General features: G+C 41.2%; 1 protein-coding gene across 1 annotated transcript in view; it reads right to left on the reverse strand.

Annotated features, from left to right (window-relative positions):
• KAT2B (lysine acetyltransferase 2B) overlaps positions 1-24,584 on the reverse strand; it is a 93,083-nt gene that overhangs the window by 41,302 nt on the left and 27,197 nt on the right. Inside the window, exons 2-5 of the mRNA XM_054595554.1 lie at positions 22,928-23,054; positions 7,060-7,205; positions 3,260-3,352; positions 1,733-1,914 (exon numbers count right to left, since the gene is read on the reverse strand). Coding sequence (XP_054451529.1) covers positions 1,733-1,914; positions 3,260-3,352; positions 7,060-7,205; positions 22,928-23,054 — 548 coding nt within the window. The remainder of the gene's footprint in view (positions 1-1,732; positions 1,915-3,259; positions 3,353-7,059; positions 7,206-22,927; positions 23,055-24,584) is intronic.

Raw genomic sequence — 24,584 nt, forward strand, 5'->3', positions numbered from 1 at the left:
TTAGCAGTGGTAAATACTTTCAGGGCTTTGACAAACATTCAGCTTTGTCTGTCGTTCACAGATGGGATCACAGGATATTTATTTTTGAGAGATTTATCTCAACTTTTTTAAAGAGCAATTACAAAACAGAAATTATTGTTAATGTAAAACTGTGAAATAGAGGTATAGAAATGAAGATATAATTTAAAAATTGATTTTGATGAAATCTGTAGTTCCTCAAAGAGTTAGTAATTAAGAGAAAATATAACTCAAATTATATATACTGCAAAAGGAGGGAGGTGAGGAAAAAGGGGTAGGCCAGTGATCAGAAAGGAAAGCTTATCGTAAACTATATCCATTCCTATATGTCACCTGCTATTACAGAAAATAACCTAGGGACAAGTGGTGTTTACAGGCTATCAAAAATCACTCTGAACTTTAAATCAGAAATATATATATGCTGCATACTACCCCCTGAAGCATACTTACTGTGCCCACAAAATCTACAGGGAAAGGTATAAAAAGATGAATATAATGGATAATCCAAGTCACCTTCTTACTTTAATGAAAAACAAATACAGAGCATTCTATTTTGAATAGCCCATGTTTAAGATTTTTTTAAGACAATCTTATTATTTTTCAGTTCATAAGCAATACATTCTTTTTTTTAGCGGGGAAAAAAACATGAAAAACCCATGTGCAATCCAAGAGCTTCAGAGTTTGATCCCCACCAATAGGGAAATGGTTAGGTAAATTATGGTAGAGCAACTCAACAACTATAATATAACCAGTAAAATGTTTGATATGATGTTAAGTGGAGAGACAAAAAGGATGCAAATTCTGTATTTTCTTTCATTCTAACTAATGTAAAATATTTATTTAAAGGAGCAAAGGCTGAAAGACAATATATATATTGGTTCTGTCATGGTGCTGGGGCTAGGGTGATCTTTCTTCTTTAAAAAAAAAAATTTTTTAGCTCTGTCTGGTGTGGCTCAGTGGATGAGCACTGGCCTGCGAACAAAATGGTCACTGGTTCAATTCCCAGTCAGGGCACATGCCTGGGTTGCGGGCCAGGTCCCCAGTTGGGGGTGTGTAAGAGGCAATCAACTGATTACACATCCATGTTTCTCTCTCCCCCTTTCTCCCTCCCTTCCCCTCTCTCTAAAAAATAAATAAAATCTTTTTTAAAAATTATTATATTCATCATCCAAATGAGATCTTTGTATAAAAATTACAGTTATAGTATAATTATCTAGATCAGTGATGTTCAATAAAAATATATTGCAAGCCACATGTAATTTAAAATTTTCCACTAGTCACATCAAAAGAGTGAAAAGAAACAGGTAAAATAAACATATTTTTGTTAATTCAATATACCTAAAGTATTATCATTTTAAAATGTAGTCAACATAAAAAGCTATTAATGAAATATTTTACATCCTTTTTCTTTGATACCACCTTAGATATCTCAATTAATCCTAGCCACATTTTTCAAGTGCTGAACAGCCATCTGTGACTAACAACTATCATATTGGAAAATACAGCTCTAGAGGATTTGTATCCCTGACCCCCCAAAACATCATGATATGAATGAAAAGTGGAAGTCTAGAGAATTAAATTACGGAGATATTCTCTCTGAATTGATGGTGTCGCCATGATAGCTGGACAACCCTGGCTTGCCAAGACAAGTAGCAATTTTGTGTCTGCAATGTGCTCTATGGGAGCCAAAGGAAAAGAACTGGTCACTGATTACCTTGTATAGTTCTCTTTGTATCCAGAAATATCATCATTGGGAGATCGCAGCCTCCGTTGAGACGGGGCCTCCAGATGCCAATAGTTGATGCGGTTTAGGAACATTTTTGCCAACTCCATTATTGTCTGCCTTTCTTTGGGTGGCAGGTGACTAAACTTGTACTGTACAAAGTTATTCACACCCTTAAAAGGAAGAAAGGAAATTTATTCATGTAGCTCTGGGAACACACTAATTCTGAACACCCACACAGACAGCAGCATTGGTGGATTCTTAGCAAAGGAACAGACATTTCTCGAGTCACAAAAATCTCTTCCTTTTCCCTGTTAGAGAATAGGAATGCCAAGAGGGCATTCGCTGGGCCTCAGATCACAGCAAATGAAAACTGACAAGGCAGAGAGGCTGTGAGTTGCAATCCTATGCCTGCTGCAATCCTGACAGGTTAAAAAGAAAATCAAAATCACAGGCTGAAAAAGTCAAAATCCCTTAAACAATAAAATATGACTAGTTTACAGGATAATTCTTGCTGTACTATCAACACAGTAGCTCACATATAATGAGGTTCTTGGATAAATATTATATTTTTATATTAGCAAAATTTTAATGAAAAGGCTGCTAATATACCTTCCACTGAACCTAAACTCCACTGGATTTTAAACTCTTTAATGTCGCTCTCAGCTTCAGCAAGTTTACCCCCCAAAAGCAAATCTTATTCAAAATCACGAGCTTTGAAAAGAATCTGCGGATCAATTTAATCTGCCTACAGAACCTAATTTCAAATTTAAAATAAAAAGCACTATGAATTCTTATTTAATAGAGTTTGGAAATAAAATTCCTTCTACTGAAAACTGACTGATAGAAATACATTTATTTATTTATGAAGACTCTGATATCACGTCTCCTGTAATCATCCTCATCAAGAAATTCAGTCAACAGTATGAGATTTATTCAGCCAAACAACGATAGGCTAAAAAGTGATGTTGATGAAAGAAACTGACAACACCTAACAGAAAAAGTCTACACATGTCAACAGATTCCCTGAGTAAATCGACTTCTTTCCAGGAATCATAATGTAGCAGGAAGTCAATTTCTGGACACAAAAATCTCATTTCTTTTTTGCGTTTTTTGCTGGACTTACAGTTTTTCACATTGCTACTGAATTCCCTCACATCAACAAGCTTTTCCAGGCAATGCCAAGCAAAACGATAAAGACTTAATTTTTAAACATGAACACCAAGAAAAAACACATTTCATGTTTTTACAAATTATATGTTCTACTTAATATTTTCCTTCCCCCAAAACACAGTGAATTCTGAGTATACAGCAACCCTAAAAGACAAAACCTAGGTCACTTATTAAATTAAGTATTCACTTCTGAGCTAAAGGGTCCAGGACAATTTCTACAGACTAGGAGCATCTCTAAGGTGGGTACGGAGGACAGAACTAAGAAGACGTGAAAGGAAGATTAAAAGGTTTGTTCAGCCTTAAAGCAATAATAAAAGGAGGTGGTTTCTCTTTTTTCTTTTTTACCTGTTCAATACTAGGTTTTTCAAATGGGGGTTTCTTCTCCAAAGAGCCTTCCACCACAGGTTTTCCTCTTTGTAAAATAGACTTTCTCAAGAGCTGCAAAAAAAAATCATTTTTAAAAATCAATCAAAGCTTCTCTTTCTCTCCTTCTCTCTCTCTCATACACACACACACACACACACACACACAAACACACACACACAAACACAGCTTTTGAAGAGAAGTCATCATATTCTATTTATCTCAACTACATGTAAATAAATCCTTAAATCAATAAAATGGGTGACTGCCAGGTAACCCAAGTTTGCTCACACCCATGGCCACAGCTATGAGGTACTAGACACCCTTCACATCCTGGACAGCCTACAGCACCCAGCAGTGGCCACCAGACACGTCTATCCTACTCACTTCCCCCTCCCCCACTCTGTTTCTGGCTTTCCACCGACCCAGAGGCCTGGCATACACCGTGCAAACGTTGCACATGCCCAGCTAGAACACTGAAGGTGTGCCGACACGCTGAAGGGCCCTGCTCAAGCCCCTGAAAGGCCAGGGTCCATTCTGCACGAATGATGTGGGGGCGGCGGGGGGTTGGGGGGGTGTCGGGCGGGCTGTCTGTAGTAGCTGTCTGTCACAGGCCTAATCTCGGGTCCAGGCTCTTTGGAAGGAATTTTGCAGGGCTCTCACAACTGGCAACTTTCACTGTTGTGGTCTTTTTTCATTTCCTCTCCGCCCACAGAATGCAGGCCAAGTGTTCTGGCATCTCAATACCCACAAAACAAAACGCTGCTCTAATCCCTGCCATTGGAATTCCGAGCCCTCAAAGAGCAAATATCAGAGAGAAAAGGGAACAGAGAGTCACTAATCAAGACCTAATTTGAAAATAAATTGAGTATTAAAATTCTTTATCTTCTACCTGCTCAAGTCTTCTGCAACCTTTACACGTGGGCTGGTTATGATATATAACCATACATTTTTGGAAGTTACTTTTTCCCCCTCCTCTCTCAACTTACTGCCTTTTCAATTGAAACAAAACAAGACAACCATTCTCCGAGGAGTTAATGAGAATGAACCACCCCAGCACGTTGAAGGTCACCAGGTGCCCCCACTGGGTAAGTACTACAAGGGCCTCAGTTGTCTCTAGGGGGGGGCCATGTAAATTATTTGTATTATGCCCATCTCTACAAAAAGCAAATGTGCAATAAGTCTTTGTATATGATTCTAAGAATATATAAAAATTGATCATAAAATTTAAATACAAATAATTCTGGTTGCCGTTTTTTTCCCCCCAGTAAAAATAACACCATTTGGGAACTTGGCCATTGGGGGTTTTAATGTTGGGATAAACTGATGGAGGGGGGAAATGTGGAATTTCATTTTCTACAAAAGAATAAAGCTGGGATAAGTGGGCCTATAAACAAATTTTAATAATAGCAGCAAACATTTGCATCCTTACTTTTGCCAGGCACTTTGTAGTTCTTTGTACATATTATCTAATAGTCATAACAAGCTTTTGACGTAGGTGCTATTATTGTTGCATTTTACAGATAAGGAAACAGACAGAACGACTTGCCCAAGGTCACATTTAGTTAAGTGATGGAGCTGGGTTTAAGCCCAGACAGTTGGGCTCCAGGGCCACATTCACAGGCGCTAGGATACGCTGAGCTTTAGCAAGCAGCTTTTCACCAAGTTTATTTTCAATATCTAAGACTTAAGGTGTTTTTTTTTAATACTACTAAAATGTATACTACATTTTAATTTAATTTTTGAAACATATGAGGCACAGGAGCTGCCTTTCAAAAGTTAAGGAAGGAGGACTGAGAACTTACTTGCCCAAATGATTCTGCAGGGAGGGAAGGGGGACAATGCTAAATATTTTGGATTTTGTTCCCCAAGCAAATATATTTGCACCGTTAAAATGAGAGACGTGAGAAAGGGGGAGAGAGGGAGAGAGGACGTACTTCCCAGCAGAGCAGAGCTTTCTGGCCTGCTTGGCTGGTTATACACAGAACCAGGAGGAGGCTGACAGGATGGAAGCCTGGGCACCACCTTCACTCCCAACAGGCTGGCAGGGGACTGCCAGGGAGCTGAGTTCCAAGACAAATAATAGCTGCAGTCATGCAAGTATTGTTTTCCTTCAGTGAAGATCTTTTTCCAAAGAAGCTCTAAACCACATGAATCTGCCAGGGTTCAATCTTGATGACTCAGGCCTCACAGTCATGTCAACAAATTGCCACCTGGGGTAGCCTAGTGCCTTCTAATGGCTGTGGGGAATTCAGTTATTCATTCATATATTCTGTCTTTCTCTCTCTCCTTCTTCTTTCCTCTTTTCTCCCCCTGATTAACTTTTTTAGAGTTAATATCTCCATATATGACCCCAAAATTTAAAAATATAATTCCCCACTCCTTTTCCCTCTCTACTGCCCCCCCAAAACCCATCAGTTAATAAAAAGAAGGAAAAATGGTATATCAAGTAAAGTCAAACAAAAAAAAGAAAGAAAAAACCTATAGGAACTGGGCACAAAATCTTCACAGAGATTCCTAGTAGCAAAAACAAAAGAGGGAACTCAATGGAAAATTTATCTGGCCTTGATATATAAAATGAAGCCCAGCACTCATTAGAAACAGTAAACTTTCCCTGGCTATAAGCTCTGAGTATCGTTTTTTGGTTTGGTTTTTGTTTTCAAAGATCCTTATAGAGGTTACATACTACAACACAGTACTGCTTTCAGTAACAGGTGTTTTTTTGTTTGTTTGTTTTTTAACCTTTCCTTTTGTCATCCTTTCTAAATCTGCTTGGCAACCTGGAGTTTTTCTATCCATTCCCATCACCAGTTTCCCTCCTGCATCTGTCAGCCTGACTGCGATCAGCAGCTTGGGGAGGCCTACGTTGGTGAGAAGGGAAGGGACACGATCCAAAGGAGCTGAGGCAGAGCCATGAAGACGCAGCCACAGGGAGTGGTGGCACTAATCGGTGACTTGTGCCAAGACGCAGAGAAGAGTGGTAAGATGCCAGAACAAATGTGGAAATTCCTGACTGCTCCCCTTGAAGCGTAAGCGCCAAGGCCCTCGCGCCACCTGACCCCATCTCCTCCCAGCCTCCCCGCGCTCACTGGGCTCCACACGCCGACCTCCTTGCTATCCCCACATCACATCAAGCTCACCTGAGGCACAGCCCAGATGCTTGTTCTTTCTGCTGCCTGGAAGGCTCTTCCCCAACCCTGTTCAGGAATGGCTCCTATCACCCCGTTGCATTTCTCTCAACTGTCATCTCAGAAAGGCCTTTCCTAACTGCCCTTCCTCACTACCACGGCCCCCCACCCACTACCATCCCTGCCATTCTGATTCCACTTACCCTACTTTGTTTCTCTTCACAGCACTTATCACCACCTGCAAATATATTATTTACTTGTTGGTTGTCTGCCTCTTCTACTGAAATGTAAACTCCAAGAGGGCAAAGACTTTTTTGCCCACTGATCTATCCCTCATGCCTACATGAGTGCCATGCACAGAGCAGGTGTGCAATAAACATTTGTCAGATGGATGAAGAGATGGGTGGATGGAAGGAAATCAATAAGCATAAGCAAACAAAGACACTGAACTTGGCATACAGGTATGAAGGCTCTCAAGGAGAGTCACGTGTTCAACATAGGGTGCGTCACAAAGAAACGCATGCTTCAGCAAACCCTGAGGGCAAAATGTACCATGAGCAGAGAACCTTCCCACCCATGGCCTGGCGTACAGAGACTGAGCACATTCAAACAATGAAAGAAAGAAGAAAGCCTTTCACAAGGTTAAAACCACACCTTGAATAGGTAGAAATACACTTGTTTGGTGTCTGCATCTTCTTCCTTGTGGACACAGGTAAAGAGATACTCCACATCCAACACTATTCCCAGGAGTCTGTTCATTTCTTCCTCTGACACGTTCTCCAAGTGGGAAACATGAGCAGCTTAAGACAAAGATAAAAGGAATGTATGTGAGAAGTTAGTTGGAAACTGCAAACATTTTTGACTTCAAAATGGAAGGTTCTCTCACACACACCTTCAAGGATGCCAATCCATTAGGTTGCCTGGTAAACGGAGGAAATTTCTGAACCCCTTCAAGATCTAAGTTTTCTCACAAAACTGACTTGTAATTAAGAGACTGTTACCCTGTTGAGCCTTTTCCTCAAAAATGAACCATATTCTAATACTACTGTATATTTAAAATCCAGAACTCGTTGTCACCAAGTCTGGTCATGATAGTGTTAAATTCTCATGTGTGGCCATATCAGCAAATTCTACACCACATCAAGAGGGTTCTCTGGTCCTGCGGGTGGACCCAGGATTTGGAGGTCTGTGGCTGAGGGGCATTAAAACCATGCTCCCTGAAAGTTTAGTTCTAGATCCTGTGAAGAGGTCATTCAGCCAAGGATATCATGTCAGTATAAAGACTAAACGAAGGCCCTTTCCCTCAGCCTTTCTAAGACACATGGAAACCTATCTCTTCAGTAAAGTTCCTTTTGGAGCTTGAGATTGAACATCCTCCACGATCAAGACCCCAAACCCACTTTTCCTAGTTCTGTTCTGTCGTTTTACTACAGTTAAGTGACTTATCGATTGACTTTCTCTCCCTTGCCCCTGTTCTCTCCTCTACCCAAATCCAGTCCAGTTTTCAATGTTATCTATCTTATTTAATCCTCAAACCATACCATAAAATAGGCATCAGTAATCCTATTGGAAGGCTGAGGAAACTGAAGCTCAGAAAGACTGAATACTGTTTCATCCAATGTCATTCCATTGGCCAGAAAGTGAAGAATGTTTGACCCAAATTCTAAAGCACCCAGGGACAAATGTTTTATGATTAGATGATTCACTTCAAGTCCTTCCCTGCTTGAAAAGGCCTCTCTAGGTAAGCCAGCCTATGATCCCCACTGGCCACGTGCTCCTCTGGGCCAGGACCCTGTCTCTCCTTTCGGTATCCCTAGCACTCATCACTATGCGTGCTGCAGAATGGACACGATCCTCTTAGCTCTTGCTCTTGGTGGGCTCTTGCTTAGACACAGAAGTGCTCAGGGTGATCTTCAAAGAAAGACTAACATATGTAGGAGAGTGATCGGCTTTGCCTTGCCTTTTAAAAGGGAGATGGGACTGGACGTTATTGAGGAATACCTGAGAGGGGTCAGTACGGGCCAGCCTATTCCAGAAACCACAGTGCTCTTGACACTAAACCACAAAGCTCAGTCAGGAGCCCGGGGCAGAAGATGCTGTGGGTGCCCTGCTCCCATCCCCTCCCCTACCATCTCAGGGCTCACCTCCTGGTTTCCGATCTGTGATAAGCTCTGCCACGCCCTCGTCCCTCATCTTCAGCCAAAGACTAGAGAAGTTAGAGTATAAATTCCCCTCGCTCAGCCCTCACGTGGAATAACTAGTTGTGAAGTGAACATTCTTCACTGGCTCCCACATCTTCCCCCAGACTTAAGCACCGGTTGTCCTACCATGGGAGCTGGCTTAGTAACTCACCCTTTATTGACCACCTTTCCCTCCACATCTCACTTTTCTACTCCCTACCTTCATCCCAAATAAACTACCTGCACTCAATTCCTTGTCTTGCAGCCTGCTTCTGGGGGAGTTCAAGCTAAAATATCTGATCAAAAGCAATTTCAGAGTGTTAAGAGGATTAAATTCCAAGAGTGGGCCTTCCAAATGTCCATGAGGAAACCAGATTGATGGGGTTAAAATTAGAGTGACAGAGGCCACCCAACTTAAATTCCTTCCTAATGCAGAGAAGTAATGGAAAGGCAGAGTGATGGACCCAAGGCCATGGGCCAATGGTGATGAGTGTGCACGTGCACATACCTACATGTGCATGCGAGTGCCCTCCTAGGGGGCATTTTTAAAACATAAGAAGGAGGGAGGAAATTATGGTGATCTGTCTCCCTTAGACAGTGCAGGTTAAAGCTAATGATGCATCTAAACTTGAAAATGCCAACACTGTATTATTACATAATCAAATAGAAAAGGGGTAATTGACTCAAGTGTTTCTAAGAACATAAACAATTTGCAACATAGGAAAACTACAAATATATATGTGTATAAACACAAAAAGTAATATTCAAATCTATTCATTTACACTTGGCTATACACTACGTGGCTTCCTCACATTCTAAAAGAGGCCCGAATTTAGACTTCCTTTTAAGTAGCACATTTGCCAGGTCATTCTTTTCTGAAGACTGAAACATTTCCCAGGAGGTCAGTCTGAAGCTTTTGGGAGATAAGCCTCATTCTGGAGACAATTAGGTCAAGATTTTTAAGTCAGTTATATACAGAAACAATTTTATGTAAGGCTATTTTTACCTTGCAATGTTTTCATCTCTTTCCAGTGATAAGCCAGGAAAAGAAAGAGTCTACACTATAACATAAGTTTCTTCAGATGAAACAGTCTGTGGTGCTGACATGTAGTGGGTTTAACGCATGAAGAATGTGCCAGATTTATTGTTAAAACCAGTAGCTCACTTTTTATTAACCCACAAAACACTGCACCCAAATGAATTCTTAATCAGAATTAGAAAGGGCTGCTCTGAAGTGGAGGCTGAAACTCCTATTTTCAGAAGGCCCTCCCTTTGTTGGGGTCCATGGTTTGAAAACCAGTTCAGAACCATCTTCTCACATATTTTGAAGAATAGACCAGATAAAAATTAAAATGCTTAAGAAGTGAGACCTGAGGAGGTTGATTTCCCTCTGCTGAGGAGGGAATACGTGATCTCTCCTCAAATCTCTCAGCACAACCCAAAGTACAAAGGAATAAGGAGGAGGAGATGGAGGGAAACGTAAAGGAAGCAGCAAGTTTCCCAGAAAGGAGTCCGGGTAAGGCTCTACTGGGCAAATGAGGGTAACTTTTACAGCAGAGAGAGGTTTCTCTCCCTCTGAGAAGGAAGGAAAGGTAGGGCTGGGGCGCAAGGGGGTAAACCCAGGCAGAGAGATGACATTGTATGGAAAGGATTAGTCTTCCTAGAATGAATGAGGGGGCGAGGGAAGATCAGATGGAAGCAGAGAGAGTGAACCATCTGCCTGAGGAGGAAAATGAGTTGCTAGACAAGTTGCTATGAAAGAGAAGCTTCCCCGTCATCAGAAAGCCAGATAAGGACAGTTATGACTACACTATAAATACTGAATACTTAATCTCCTGCCTGCCATGTTCCCAGACCCTCCCACCACAGGCTCCTTTCGACAAAGACTCCTTTTCGGTCTGTGAGCTTCTAACTCTCCGCTCTTTCCTCTCACCAAATCCGTATCACCAGCTAACCTCTCCTCAAGCAAAGGTCTTCGCTACACCCTACCTCGGCCTTCCCATCCCAAGGACGTGAGTGTTCCCCAGTCAGGGCAACTTAACTCTGGCGGTAAGAACCTCATGGTCCTCCTCAAAATAGTGTCTCCCTCTTGCCAGCCCTGTTTCTGCCAAGGAGCCCATCATTCATTGGTTCATTGTCCTTGGCCTCCCACTTACTGCCAGTCACCAGATGCAAGTGAGCTTCCTAATTCTCTCAGTGTTATCAGCATTCCTACCTTTGCGGTCATGGCATCTCAAGTCTACAGTACCACCAGAGTCCCCGGACAGTTCTCTCTGCTACCACTTCCCTCAAACAGCCCCATCTCTACCAAACCTGAAGACTGCTCCTGACTCTTTGGGGCTGCTGACCAGAATTAGAGAGAGCTTACTCCGGCGCCCACAACCAACCCCAACGCGTGCAACACCAGGTGCACACTTCACTCTAACTGTAAAATTAACATGGGTATTGTACTGAAAGTCAACTCGTATTTAATAAGAAGGTCACTTGTCATTGCAAGAAACCTTCCTCTTAATCTTTTCCAAAGAAGCATTTTTGATGCAAATAGGTTCCCTTCAATTATCTGAAAGCATGTTTTCTTAGAGATATACCTCTATTATTACAAGTGTGGGGGTACAGAAAAGGGCTCCCAAGATGTTCCACTTTGACATACGAATTATTTTGGGCTGAAGGCAATGAGATCCTGAGGCTCAGGAGAAACTTTTACCTCTCCCTTAAGGAATTTAAATTAGGGGCCTTGCCCATAATAAGAGTTATCACCAGAAATAACTTTTTGTTGACCAATCTATTTGGCAGGGCAAACTACTAATTACTGAACATCTGTTAAAATCCACAATGACCTTCCTCCCCTCTGAAGCCCCAAAGTGCCTTACCTCATCCTTAGCTCAGAATGTGAATATACCTCATTTTAAATTTCTGTCTTGGAACCTCTTGTGTATGTGGGATTACCATGTGTACATACGTAATTAAACTTGGTTATTCTCTCCTGTTAATCTGTCTCACGTCAATTAAATTATTAGGCCAATCAAAAGAGCCTAAGACAGTAAAGTTTCTTCCTCTGTTCCACAAGTCTGGAAGCACTATTAAAAGTAAAAATAATAATGTGAAATAAAAATCTGTAAACTGCAGTGCACAAATCAATAGTAGTTAATCTGCCACTGAACTCATAACACTAAAGCTTTGTTATGTAAAGCTTTGATATGTTCCCTAATTCCCCCGCCACCAATAAAGCTTGTATCAATGTATTATACATTGTATCATCAGTGTAAGAGAATACTCCTTTCCCACCCTTGCCAACAGTAGAGACTCGTTCTCAAAGATCTCATCAATCGTTCAAAAAAATTAATGCCGGCCCCCAAGTGTTTTGATCAGCATTCACTGGAATGCTCTTGGAGTTGTTTGTTTTTTATGTTACTGGTTATTCGTATTTCTTATTTTGTGCACTAACTATTCATGTCTGCCTGCTTTTTAAGGATGTTGGGTTTTTGTTTGGGGGGGCTTTTTTTGTTTTCATGTTGTTTTTTGCCTTGGAAGAGCTTTGTATCTGTCATAGTCACTGCAAATGCTCCTGGATTATGTTGGCGTTCTTGTTTGGTTGGTTGGTTGGTTTGGTAGTTTAGGAATTTTAAATTTTTCCAAGTGAAATCTATGGCTGACATTTCTTTCTTTTTAAAAAAAGATTTTATTTATTTTTAGAGAGAGGGGAAGGGAGGAAGAAAGAGAGGGAGAGAAACATCCATGTGTGGTTGCCTCTCACACACCCTCAACTGGGGACCTGGCCCACAACCCACACATGTGTTCTGACTGGGAATTGAACCAGACCCTTCGGTTCACAGGCCGGTACTCAATTCACTGAGCCACACCATCCAAGACTTTGATTGGCATTTCTTTAAGGTCTTGCTTACAAAGGACTCTCCAACATAAACAAAAAATAACAAAACGTATTTTCTACCAGCTCTTTAACAGGTTTGTTTTTTTTCATTTAAAACATCCCTCCATCAACATGTCAAAGTCATAAAAGGCTGAGGAATTGTTGCCGATTAAAGATGGCTAGAGACACCTGCTTTGATACTGTGATTTATAAGAATAAATATATATATTTGGTCTTAACTCCCTTTCCTGGCTCTCCTAAACCCATTGGAATTTCCTAAGAAATGAGAGCAATAAAAGTGAAAGGAGTGTCCTATAACAAGTCCCTTTCAACCAAACCTGAGTTTGTATTAATTAAGTGACTTTTGGAATACCCCTAAGGGTGGGGAGAGGGGATACTGGTTGCCAGGGTAACCAAAAAAAGTGATTAAAGAGTTAGACTTTTCAGGCCATCCCTCCAGCTACAGGAGGGGAAGAGGGTCTGGAGGTTGAGTTTGTCACTAATAGCATTAATTTAATCAGTCATGCCTTCTAACGAGGCCTCCATAAAAACCCTAACTGAAGGGGTCCAAGAGCTTCCAGGCTGGCGAACATGGGGAAGAACTGGGAGGGTGGCTCACTTGGGGAAGCGGAGAAGCCCACACTCCTTCCCCCATAACCTGCCCTGTGCATCTCTTCCATCCAGCCGTTCCTGAGGTGCATCCTTTTATAATAAACTGGTCATCTAATAAGTAAACTGTTTTCCTCAGTTCTGTGAGCCACTCTAGAAAATCTTCAAACTTGAGGAGGGGGTCATGGGAACCTCCAATTTACAGCAGGTCAGTCAGAAGCACAAGTAGTAACTTGGATGTGAGATTGGCATCTGAAGTGGAGAGAAGAGGGACTAAGCCCTTAAGCTGTGGGGTCTGCACTAACTACTAGCAGTTAGTGTCAAGATTGAGTTAAATTGTGGGACATCCATTTGGTGTCCACTGGAGAGCTGGAGACTTGCTTGGTGTGGAAAAAGCCCATACACTGATGTCAGAACTGTTGAGTGTGAGCAGATAAACTGTTTTCCTTTCGTGTAACAACGAAATATATATGTGATTCCAGACAAGATGCTTAATGAGAGGAAAATATGCTATAAAGAACCTTCTGGGATCAACTCATAAAACTGGAATATAAATAGTAGATTAAATAAGGTATTACATTAATGTTAAAATTTACTGAAGCTGGTAACTGAACTGAGGTTATGTAAAAGAATATCCTTATTTTTAGGAAATACATACTTAAGTATTTAGGGGAAAGGGGCCATGGATGTATATGCAACTTATTCTCATGTGATCCAAGAAAAAAGAACTATACAAATACACACACACACACACACACACACACACACACATAGACTCAAATATATGTATGTATGTATATGCAAGCACACACACATATATATACATGAGGTCTGTCTAGAAGATATCCAGCCATGTAGTATGAAAAACAGAGACATTTACTGAAGAAGACACAAGATACAAGAAATGTTGTATGTAGGACAATGATACCGCAGTGCCCTTCAAAGTAGGCACCTTGGGTCCTCACACAGTTCTCCCAATCACCACCAGCTGTCCCACTGTATTTTCTCGAATCTTATCAACAGTCTGAAATCTCTTCATTTCCAAGGTGACTTTAATTTTTGGAAAAGCCAAAAGTCGCACAGTGCCAAACCTGGGCTGTAGAGGGGCAGAGTCACCTGGGTGATAGGATGTTTCACAAAAAAAGTCTTCATAAGACATGATACATGAGCAGATGCATTGTCACGATGAAGCTGCCAATCACCAGTTGTCCATAGCTGCAGCCTTCTGAATCATCCAAATAGTTTCCATGGAGGAATGCTCAAACTTAACACAAAATGTAATGCAGATGCGTTGCTCTACTCATTCAGTCATTTTGAATGCAACAGCCACACAGTACACATGCTCACTCTACAGCATCTACCTACCCCACTGACCAGTACAGTGAAGTCATTGTTTACACATATGCATTCCAGTCCACTCTCCTTGGCTGCCAGGTTACATCGATGTCACACAAACTGTTCTCATTATATTAACAATAGCTGGACTTTTTCTGGACAGACCTTGTGTGTGTGTGTGTGTGTGTGTGTGTACATATATGCACACACAAGTCTGTATATGTGTATTTGTGTGTATGTGTGTATATGAGAAACTGACAAACCAAAGAGGACAAAATGTTTCTGGTAGTGTTAGCATAGGTAGCTAGTTAGATATTTAAAAAAAGAGAAGAACACTAAACTGGCCAAGGCTGATTAACTAGAAAGCTACATAGAACCCCAGGGAACAACCACATGGGACTTAATTTTGACCAGGCAGGAAAGACTTGCTTTCTAATCTCTTTGGTGAACAACCAGCCTCTGTTAACTAGATTACTGTTGGGGGACGGGGAAAGGGCATAAAGAGTAGGGGGGAAATTCCTTTGCTCGGCACATGTGCAGTAAAAGTCAAGATGGCACAGAGTAAGTCCTCCTACTAAGCTCATGCACAGTAGAAGCCAGATGATGAAGCAGATCTCTGAGGCACACGCAGTAGGAGCTAACATGCAACCATAAAGGGGAGGAGTCTAACCTGGGAAAATCTGGGAAGAGGATCAGATAGCTTAAGGGCATGGAACCCTAAAAGGTCCAGGAAAGGGATTGGATAGGAGGAGGCACCAGCATAGCCGAGGAAAGGGACCGAGTACTTCGAAAGACAGCCTACCCATTCCCAAACCCAAGTAAATATAATCAAAGCTTAAAGAAGGCCTGAAACATACACGTTCTCTCTCTGTAGCAGCCACATGGGCCTGGGTGTCACAGCCACGCAGGACAAAGCACAGCGTCCAAAGTGTGCCACAGGAAAATAAAGGCTAAGCTGAAGACTACTGAAGCTTTGGATGCTGCTTCTGGGATAATGGCACAGAGCCTCTGGGCCCCGGCCCGAACTCCTGGGCGTGGTGCAATCCCAGAGGCTGGACTCCTGCAACAAGACAGAGCTAAGCCGCCTGGTCGTGGATGTAGCAGTGCAGCAGCCTCTCTAGGGGCATTCGTACCCTGCACGCCCTTCCACTTCAATAAATCTTCCACTATACCTCAAACACTCCTAGGCAAGAGTCCCTCAAATTCTTTTCTCACGACTTTGCAAGAATTCTATTTCCAGACCGGTCTGGGAGGTTCACCTTGGTCCCAGTCCACGTCTGACAACAGTAGGTAAGTATGGGCAAAAGATATAGAGGATGTTCTTCCTGTTCATTCTCATGATTTTTCTGTAAATTTAAAATTATTTCCAAATACAAAGTTTTTAAAAAATCTTTCCACCACCTGGAATTTGATTATCAAATGTAAACAACCCTGCTTTCATTTCAGATAGTCTGTCAAGAGGCTGGTACGAAGCATCTTTATCACTACCCAAGAATGGCCAACTGTCAACTCTTGGGAAGAGCTCACTCCTCCTGGTCATGGGTGGAGGGCAGTGGGGAGGGAGGTGTGAATCAGAGGACAGGGGAAGGCTTTGCTCTCTTCACATCTCTCCAGAAGGGTGTACCGTGGCACCTCTCAGTGTTGTGTCAGACTTGCAAATACCCAGGGTGCCACAGAGTGAACTGCCAAAAGCCTGCTGCTAAGAATCATGGCGCAGCTGTTCCCTTGCTGGGAACAGGAAGTGCACTGTCACCGTGTGTTGTGACCCTCACTAAGCTCTGGCTCCGTGTACCAGTGGCCTGCACTTCTCTTGAGGACAGCCTGCCAGTCCTCACATGCCGGACAGCGTGAACAGGCAGCAGCCGGGCCAGCAACTAATATGCCTCTGGCTCCTTTCACTGGAAAGAAAGCAGACGGCACAGCATCTGTAGGATTTGTAAGCTGTTCAAATACATTTCTGGTTCATGGGAATTTGAGGTAAAAGCTAAAAGAGGTAAAACAAACTCCTTCAGTGAAACCTTTTGAACTGACAATGTGCAAAAGGTTTATAGTTTAAAAGTGGTTTCATCTTTTGTAATCTCACCTCTGGAAAGGAGAAAAAGAAGGTTAAGATTAAGAGTCATTTAGGAGAATTGAATCCAGTAAAAATATAATGTAAGCCACATATGTCCATTTAAATATTCTAGTAGACACTTTAAAAGAGAAAGAAATTGGTGAAATTAATTTTAATAATACATTTTATTTCATCTAACACATACCAGATTATTCATTTCAACATGTACTCAATATAAAAAAGTATTAACATTTTATATTCTTTTGTCATACGAAGACTTTAAAACCATATGCATTTTAACATTTGCAGCACATTTCAATTCATGCTAGCCACATTTCAAGCGCTCCGCAGACACACGTGTCTAGTGACTACTGTGTTGGCCTATGCAGGTAGGTACAGATGATAAACTATAAAGCCTCTGCTCAGATAAAAGCAGTCAGCCGCCCTGTTACTATTAATGAAATTTAATGAATATTTATCAGTGAAGGAACTAAATATATTAGGAACTAAAAAAAAAGTCAGTCCTTAATCTCAGTCCGGTAGGGAAACCCAACAAGGATATAGATAATTATAGTTATCCAAAAAGATGCACTGCCATCGAGCTCCAAGAAGGCCTCTATTCTCTCTACCGAGTTCTGCAGTAGTGAAGCCTTGAAGATGAGTAGAGTTCCCCTGGCAGAAAATGAAGGAAAGACACTGCAAGTGGTGGGGGCCTTCACGTCTAAAGTAGAGGTGGGAGGAAGTGTAAAGAACATGGAACAGCCTGGTGGCCAAAATGCAACCCAGGAGGTGGGGCGGAGGCCAGACAGTAGAGGCCTGACAACCCCGCATGCTCCGCTAAAGCTGGATGTTGTTCTGAGAAAAATGGGAAGCTCAGAGGGGTTACGCTGGAGACTGCGACCACTGCTACCTTGGGAAGCTGGGTGCACGAGAATGGAGATAGCACTGCAGGCATTGGTGTAGATGCAGCCAAAGGACAGAACAAGCCTGAACTCGGGCAGTGCCAGAGCGGGGCACGCAGAGAGAAAATCGTCAGGACTTCAAGACCAGAGGAAGGTAGGGGAAAGCAGCTTCTATCAAGCAGGAAAAATATTATCAGTTTATCCCCTTCCCTCGTGCTGACCCAGAATCACAGGTCCTGACAACCCTCAGGCCTGTGTGTATGTAAAAGGCAGCATTAGAAAAACAGAGGACACCCAGCCAAGAGAAATATGCTGGCTCAGGTGGCTGTGTCAGCGTGCTGGCTGAGCACCGTGTCATTTGGCATGTGCACAGTACATGTGTCAATGGAAACCACGGGGTGACTAAGGTGGCAGAGGTCTATGCAAATATGGTAAGGCCAAAGAAAATGTATTGGGTCCAGTGATTTGCCTATGATCTAAATGTCTGAAATAGTCCATAAAAAAGATACCATAGTCCCTTCATACTTCATACTATTCAAGAAACAATTTCTAGTCTAATTGTTAATGCTAGCTCTTTACTTTCCTTCAAAGTGTCTACTGTAAATAAGTAGGTAAGCAGAGGTAACCATAGTAATAAACAATTGCCACTTTCTGCTACTGCCTGTATAAATATATGTGTGTGTTTACAGTATATAATATGTTAAGTATTATATATAGTAAATATATATGTAAAAAAACTGCTGGTGTTCAAAAATAATCAAAACATTCTACATAAAACTACAAAAATACTGTTACTGGTCAAATTTAATAATCAGTATGTTCTGGCACAGTTCAGAACAACGGACTCTAAAGTGGCAAAAATTCCAATTGTGTTTTGATAACAATGGTGTTTCTATCTTTCCTGGTCCTGGAAGCAGGTTGCTATTTAAACAAGCTGGCTCACAATCAGGAATTGTTATTAATACTAATATAAGGAGATACGTTTGCACCAACTGAAGTACTTTGTTAGGATCGTTCCTCAAATTTTTATAAATAAATTTGTACCAATCCCAAAGGTCAAATAATTTCATAAAATGGACCAGAGTATTCTAGGCCAGCACTATGCAACAGAAATATAATGTAACCTATACATATATTTTAAGTTTAAAAAACAGATAAAACTAATTTTAATAATAAATTTTATTAACACAATATATCCCAAATACCATTTCAGCATGTAATCAATAAGATACTCACTTTGTTTCATAATAAGCTTTCAAAACCTCGCATGTATTCTATCTACACTTATACCACATCTCAAATCAGAGTAGCACTATTTCAAGTGCTCATTAGCCCCATGTATCGAGTAGCTCTCATATTAGACAGAAGGACTAGACTAACCATTTCATTCTGTAGATGAAGATACTGAACTGAAAAGAGGTTACAGAACTTGGTGAACAGCTGAACCAGGCCTAGAATTCTTAACTCCCAGCTGAATGCTCTTTCTGCTTGATCAGACTGTTGTCAGTCCTGGGTTTTATACCCAGGAGATACAGAAGAGTATCAAATTATGTCAGGCCAAGGATGCCTGGGATGGAAGGAACCGTCAGACCACATGAAACCAGAGCTTACCGTCGAAAGAACATATACAGCTGAGTGGAGATGCCCAACAGTAAATCAATAGACTAGATAGCATTTCAATCAATGAGCCTCCATGTTTTGTTTTGACAAGTCCAGCCGCAATACATATTGACACATGTATATGATGACAGGTGACTAACCATGCTCAGAGTACTGATGGTGAAAACAGAACAGCATACACAGACTGAAAGGTATTTGAGAATTAAGGTTTGCGTGATGCTGTGCAGAATTCCCTAGACCCCAGCCTCTCCCGTGCTGGTAATCTGCATGTAAGTGAAATAAATCAGAGAAAGACAAAGACCATATGATTCCACTTACATGTGGAACCTAAAGAACGGTATAAACAAACAAACAAAACTGATACAAACTCATTGATACAGAGAACAGACAGATGGTTGGTAGAAGGGAGAGGATTTGGAGGACTGGGTGAAAAACGGTCAATGGATTGAGAAGTACAGAGAGGCAGTTAGTCATGGGGACGTCAAGTACAGCACAGGAAACAGTCAATGATACTGTAATAACTATGTATGGTGCCAGGTGGATACTGGAAATACGTGGGGAGGGACACTTAGTAAAGTATATTAAAATAAATAAATAAGTAAATAAATAAATATCCATTTGGGAAAAAAAGTAACCTATATGAATAAGAAAAGATGTCTGGAACTTACTTAAAATACTCTGGCAAAATAAAAAAAAAAAAAAAACCCCGCAGGGAGAGTAAACGGTAAATGTAAATAAGGTGATGGGTAGAAGATGGTTTATTAAACAATTCCTTCTACTTTACATATGTTTGAAACTTTCCATAATAAAAGGCTTTTATAAGGGCGAGGGTGGAGGCTTAATCTCAGGAAGAAGGCTTTTCTATAGCCTCGACACTATCCGTTCTACTTTTACATATGTTTGAAACTTTCCATAATAAAAAAAATTTTTAGAGGGCGGGAGTAGGAGGAAGCATAATCTCAGAAAAAGGGTTTCTACAGCCTTGATACTGAGATACTATGGCATTCTGAACAGTTCCAGGAGTACCCGAAAAGTGTAGATATTTTAATTTTAAGAAAGCAGACTGAAGAGGAACAGTAGGGGAAAGAGGGAGAAAAGATGGGGAAAATATTTTGAAAGCATCAATAACCCCAATTCCCTCAAAAAAAAAATCACTGTCAGCAACTCAACATACATCCTGCCAGATCTTTTCCTGTTTACTTATATTAAAATACGTCATATTTTCTAAACTAACAAAAAGAGATTATTCTTATGGGGCTGTTCTTCAATCAGTATCTATGCATTTCGAATGACTACCTTTCACATACCTCTGTTGTGTGGGTGACATGCTAAGAGTTGGGCACATGACAGGCACAACACCAAGTAGATCCCCTTCTCTAGGGATTTAAATCCTGAAGCAATACTCACAGGGATGGAGGCAGTTGGAACAGAATCACCCAGCAGCCATGTCCAGGGCAGAAAGCCCATAAACTCCAGCAGCTGAGATCATCTACTGAAACTTGATTTCCCTTTGTTTTCAGCTTCAAGGAGCTACAGGTACCCTTCTTACAAACACTGTTTTCTTACTTAAACAACCCAGAATGCATATGTATTGTCCGAAGTGAAAGAAGCGCTCATAATAATCCATTAATTTGCCAGGCACCGTACTAAAATCTTTACATGTGTTATCTCATTGAGTCCTCACAACAATCCTATGAGGTAGATACTAGGTTTTTTTTTTAACTTTTTTTATCCCCCTAACCCCCACTGAACAGGACATTTTTCTTACACTGCTTTTAGAGAGAGAGAAAGGGAAAGAGAGAAACATAAATGCAAGAGAAGCATCGATCAGTTGCCTCTTGTATACGCCCCGACCAGAAACCAGTGACAGGACCAGGGGTCACACACACCAACACCCAAACCAGGGATGGAACCTGCAACCCAGGTATGTGACCTTACAGGGAATTGAACCCACAACCTTTCGGTTATGGGATGACACTCCAACTGGGCCCACACTGGCCAGGGCTAGATACTATTATTAACTCCATTTTTGAATGAAGAAAACTGAGGTCCAGGCAGATTAAATAAAATGCTCCAACTCACAGTAACTGGTTGTAAAACCAGAATTTGAAATCGAGCTGATAGGTCCTATACTTCTAAATTATAAAACTGCCAATTAAGCTGCTTTATGATCTGCTTTTTTTAAATAATATAATAATATATTTCCGTGTGGGAAAATACATCTTTTTCTAATGGCCACATTAAATTTCATAATGTAGATTTTCATAATTTAACCACTTATCTCCTACATTGGGAAGTTGAAGTTGTTTCTAGCTTTTTAATATCATAAAAAAAGTCTATAATAACTGTCCTACTGGTAAATTTGAAGGCACATCGTAACTTATATGTAGGTTAAATTTTTGGCATAAATTTGCCAGGTAAAAAGATATGTACCTTTTTGTCCCCATTCTATTATGCACTGTCAAATAAGAGTATTTGTTTTCAAATCTTGCTAAGAATATGAAAGGGAACAATGTTAGCTTTTCTTTGTAAAAGACTGTTTCAACCTGTGGGTATTCATGTGTGTTTACATACTCAAAATGGAGAAAATCTGCTCAGCTAAGAAAAAAGACTGATTTTGAATGTTAATTGATGTTTCCCAATCAATACCAAATACAGTTCAAGCCCACTGCTAAAAAGAGTTCTTAAGTCCACCTTTATATTGATTCTAAAGGGCACTCACTCAGGGGTCAGTTGTGGAAAAGGTAAGTGATAAGCAAAGGTATTTCTGTAACTGTTGAAATCTGTCCTCGGCACTGGCTACTTCAAAGATCAGAACTTGCACTATTTTAGATACCAGTTAAATCAACACAGTGATGTAATTGTTAGTGTGTTCATTTCTTTTGTGAGATCAATGTTCTCTATTTCCTTTTTCAGGTTACTCTAGTACAGTAACTTCCTGGGAAGACCATGCTATCAACATTTTTGCTCTGTAAGTATTGAGATCCTCTCCAGCTGAGTACAAAATAAAACCTGAGACTCGGCCTTATACCATGCTGACCTGGAAGGTCAATGCTGTATCATTTGGTATCAGCTGGAAGCTTGTGAGAAAAATGATGTCAAAAAGAAGCCACCCACTTTTATGTGGTCAGGTGAAAAATGCTGCTTTAGTGAGAATATTCTTCCCATATGTCCTTACAATACTGGACAGTAAACTGGACATAAAGACATTCTTTGGGACACCGGATAACTGAAGGCAAATATGTAAGTATAATCTTCCAAGGTCCTTTATGAACTGGAATTCTAACATCTAGGGAAAATTAATTACCCATATTACCCACGCACTTTTATCTACCCAAACAAAATTACAATTTTAAAAAATATCTTCAAACTAGTATCAGGTCAAGCCCATATTAGCACAGTCCAGTTGAGTAACATTGGCAGAGTCCATCCTGCCACAGTGACTGATTATCTTGCAGGGACAGATAAAAGTTGAAAGGGAAAACATGAGTAAACATTTACTGAGCACAAACCCTATGAAGAAGGAGCCACCAGATGCAGGAAACTAAAGAATATGAAGATAAAATGACGCATTTCCAGAAAGTTCAGGCAACCAGAAAATAATAACAACACTCCAACAACCAACCACTGCAGGTCCCCATCAGAATGAATCAGGACTTGCTACAAGCTATTCTATCTCGGTTGTCCGGTTCATCTTACCTGGCAATCCCCCAGTGGAACGCAGCTCTTGGAGAACAGGGAAAGAACCACTGCAAACAGTGCAGGGATTGTCTCTCCCATGAAGCCCTCCCCAGCAAATTCATGAGGCTAAAGAGACTCTTTTGTTGTTGCCTCATATAGAGTTTGGTTAGCACGGAATTCATATAAGTTTGGTTAACCCACGGAATTCATGTGCATTAGAACTTTCTGGCAACAATGTCATCATTTGAGTTTCCTGGAAGATTTAGGAACTCACCGAGGGCATGGCTGCAACTCCGGCAGGATTCTGTCAGACTGACAATCATCTGCTGCAGATCAGCTCTGGGGGGAGTGGGAGAAGGGTTGGGGTTTTTCCAGCCATTGCATTTACAAGACTCTTCAGCCTAAAAAAGGAATAAAGAGAGGGACAAAATTATGCAACTGACTGGATCTTTTACATGAGAACAATACACACTAGTTATATGACAGCTACCCTCCCACTCCTTTTTAATTTTCTAAATATGCACAAGAAACAGAAAAAAAAAAAGGCAAATAGAGTGTCAGATTCGAGCATTTTGGGTTTTGTTGTTATTGACTGTGATTCTTGCTGGCTGGACTCTGAGTATGGCAGCTCAGACAGCAATCCCAGACACTTCAGTCCCTCTGCCCCAAGCAAATGTCCACAGAGTAGTCAGTTCCAAGGGAGCCCATCCAGAAAGCTTCCCACAGTGACAAGCCAGACTCCTGAGGGCCTGGAACACAGCTGGGGCCTGAGCAATGGGTGAGCATTGTGGGCTCCTGGCTCCAGCTGCAGGTCTGCCCCAGGGACCAGAAGGCAAACCCGTGGAAATGAAGAAGTTAGCAATCTCAGAGACACAAAGAGGGACCCACCCAGCTGAAGCCACACTTGCAGGCTTTTCAAAGTCCTTTGTGGGCTCCCAGCTGCACACATGGAGAAGGCCTCATCACATAATCTGGGATTTCTACCTGTGCCTATTTCCCGGGTCTCCTGTACTAGAACACTGATTTTAACAACGCTTGATAGAAATCTTCCTTAACTCCACAAACTCTTCACCCTCACCTACCTTCTTAGAGAACAGTGAATGTGATTTTTAGCCTTTTTGTGGTGACTTGGGTAATGAGGTGAAGGACAAGCATGGAAAGCTATCAATTATTTTCAATTACTTCACCAAGCTACCACATGGTGTACTTCTGGGGTCGTAAGGATTGGTAGGCTAGCAGGCTTGCACTGAGTGACTCCAGCCACTTACAATTATTCTACCCATTCCCCGCTGTTGTTTACCACTCCACTGCTCTTGCATTGTATTTAATGTTTCAAATTTGCTCTGGCTGGGAAACCAGAAAATTGTTAGAATAACATGCAATATAGGCTGATTCATTCTGGGTGAGAACTTTCTAGGTACTCTGTCCACCAGGGTAGCCACTAGCCTCACACAGCTATTGAGCACTGGATAGCCCAACTTGAAATGCACTGTAGATGTAAAATACACAATGGAGTTAAAAACTAAGGCAATAATAAAATAAAATTTATCATCAATAATCTTCACATTATTTACATGTTGAAACATTGGTATCTTAGATACATGGGATTGAACAAAAGATAGTGAGTCGTTTGACCTGTTTCTTTTTACGTTTTTAATGTGGCCACCAGAACATTTAAAATTACACATGTGGTTCACATTATGCTTCTACTGGACAGCACTGGCCTATAAAACAAATTGCGCAGATTTCCGTGCTTGGGCTTTGTGTTCGGTCTCGGTAGGCTTAGAGGTCTTTTCTCCCTGCGGTGGCTTCCCCACGCCACCCCCTGCCATGTACCAGCTGGCTGACACTAGTAGAAGTCTGATTTGTAGAAAATTACAGAATGGCTACTGCCTTGACCACATACAGAAAATTCTCCAAAATAGGGAGTT

Source organism: Pteronotus mesoamericanus, unplaced genomic scaffold (genome assembly GCF_021234165.1).
Source record: "Pteronotus mesoamericanus isolate MK-2021 breed Mesoamerican mustached bat unplaced genomic scaffold, CSHL_Meso_final scaffold_54, whole genome shotgun sequence".
In the NCBI taxonomy this organism is placed as follows: Eukaryota; Metazoa; Chordata; class Mammalia; order Chiroptera; family Mormoopidae; genus Pteronotus; species Pteronotus mesoamericanus.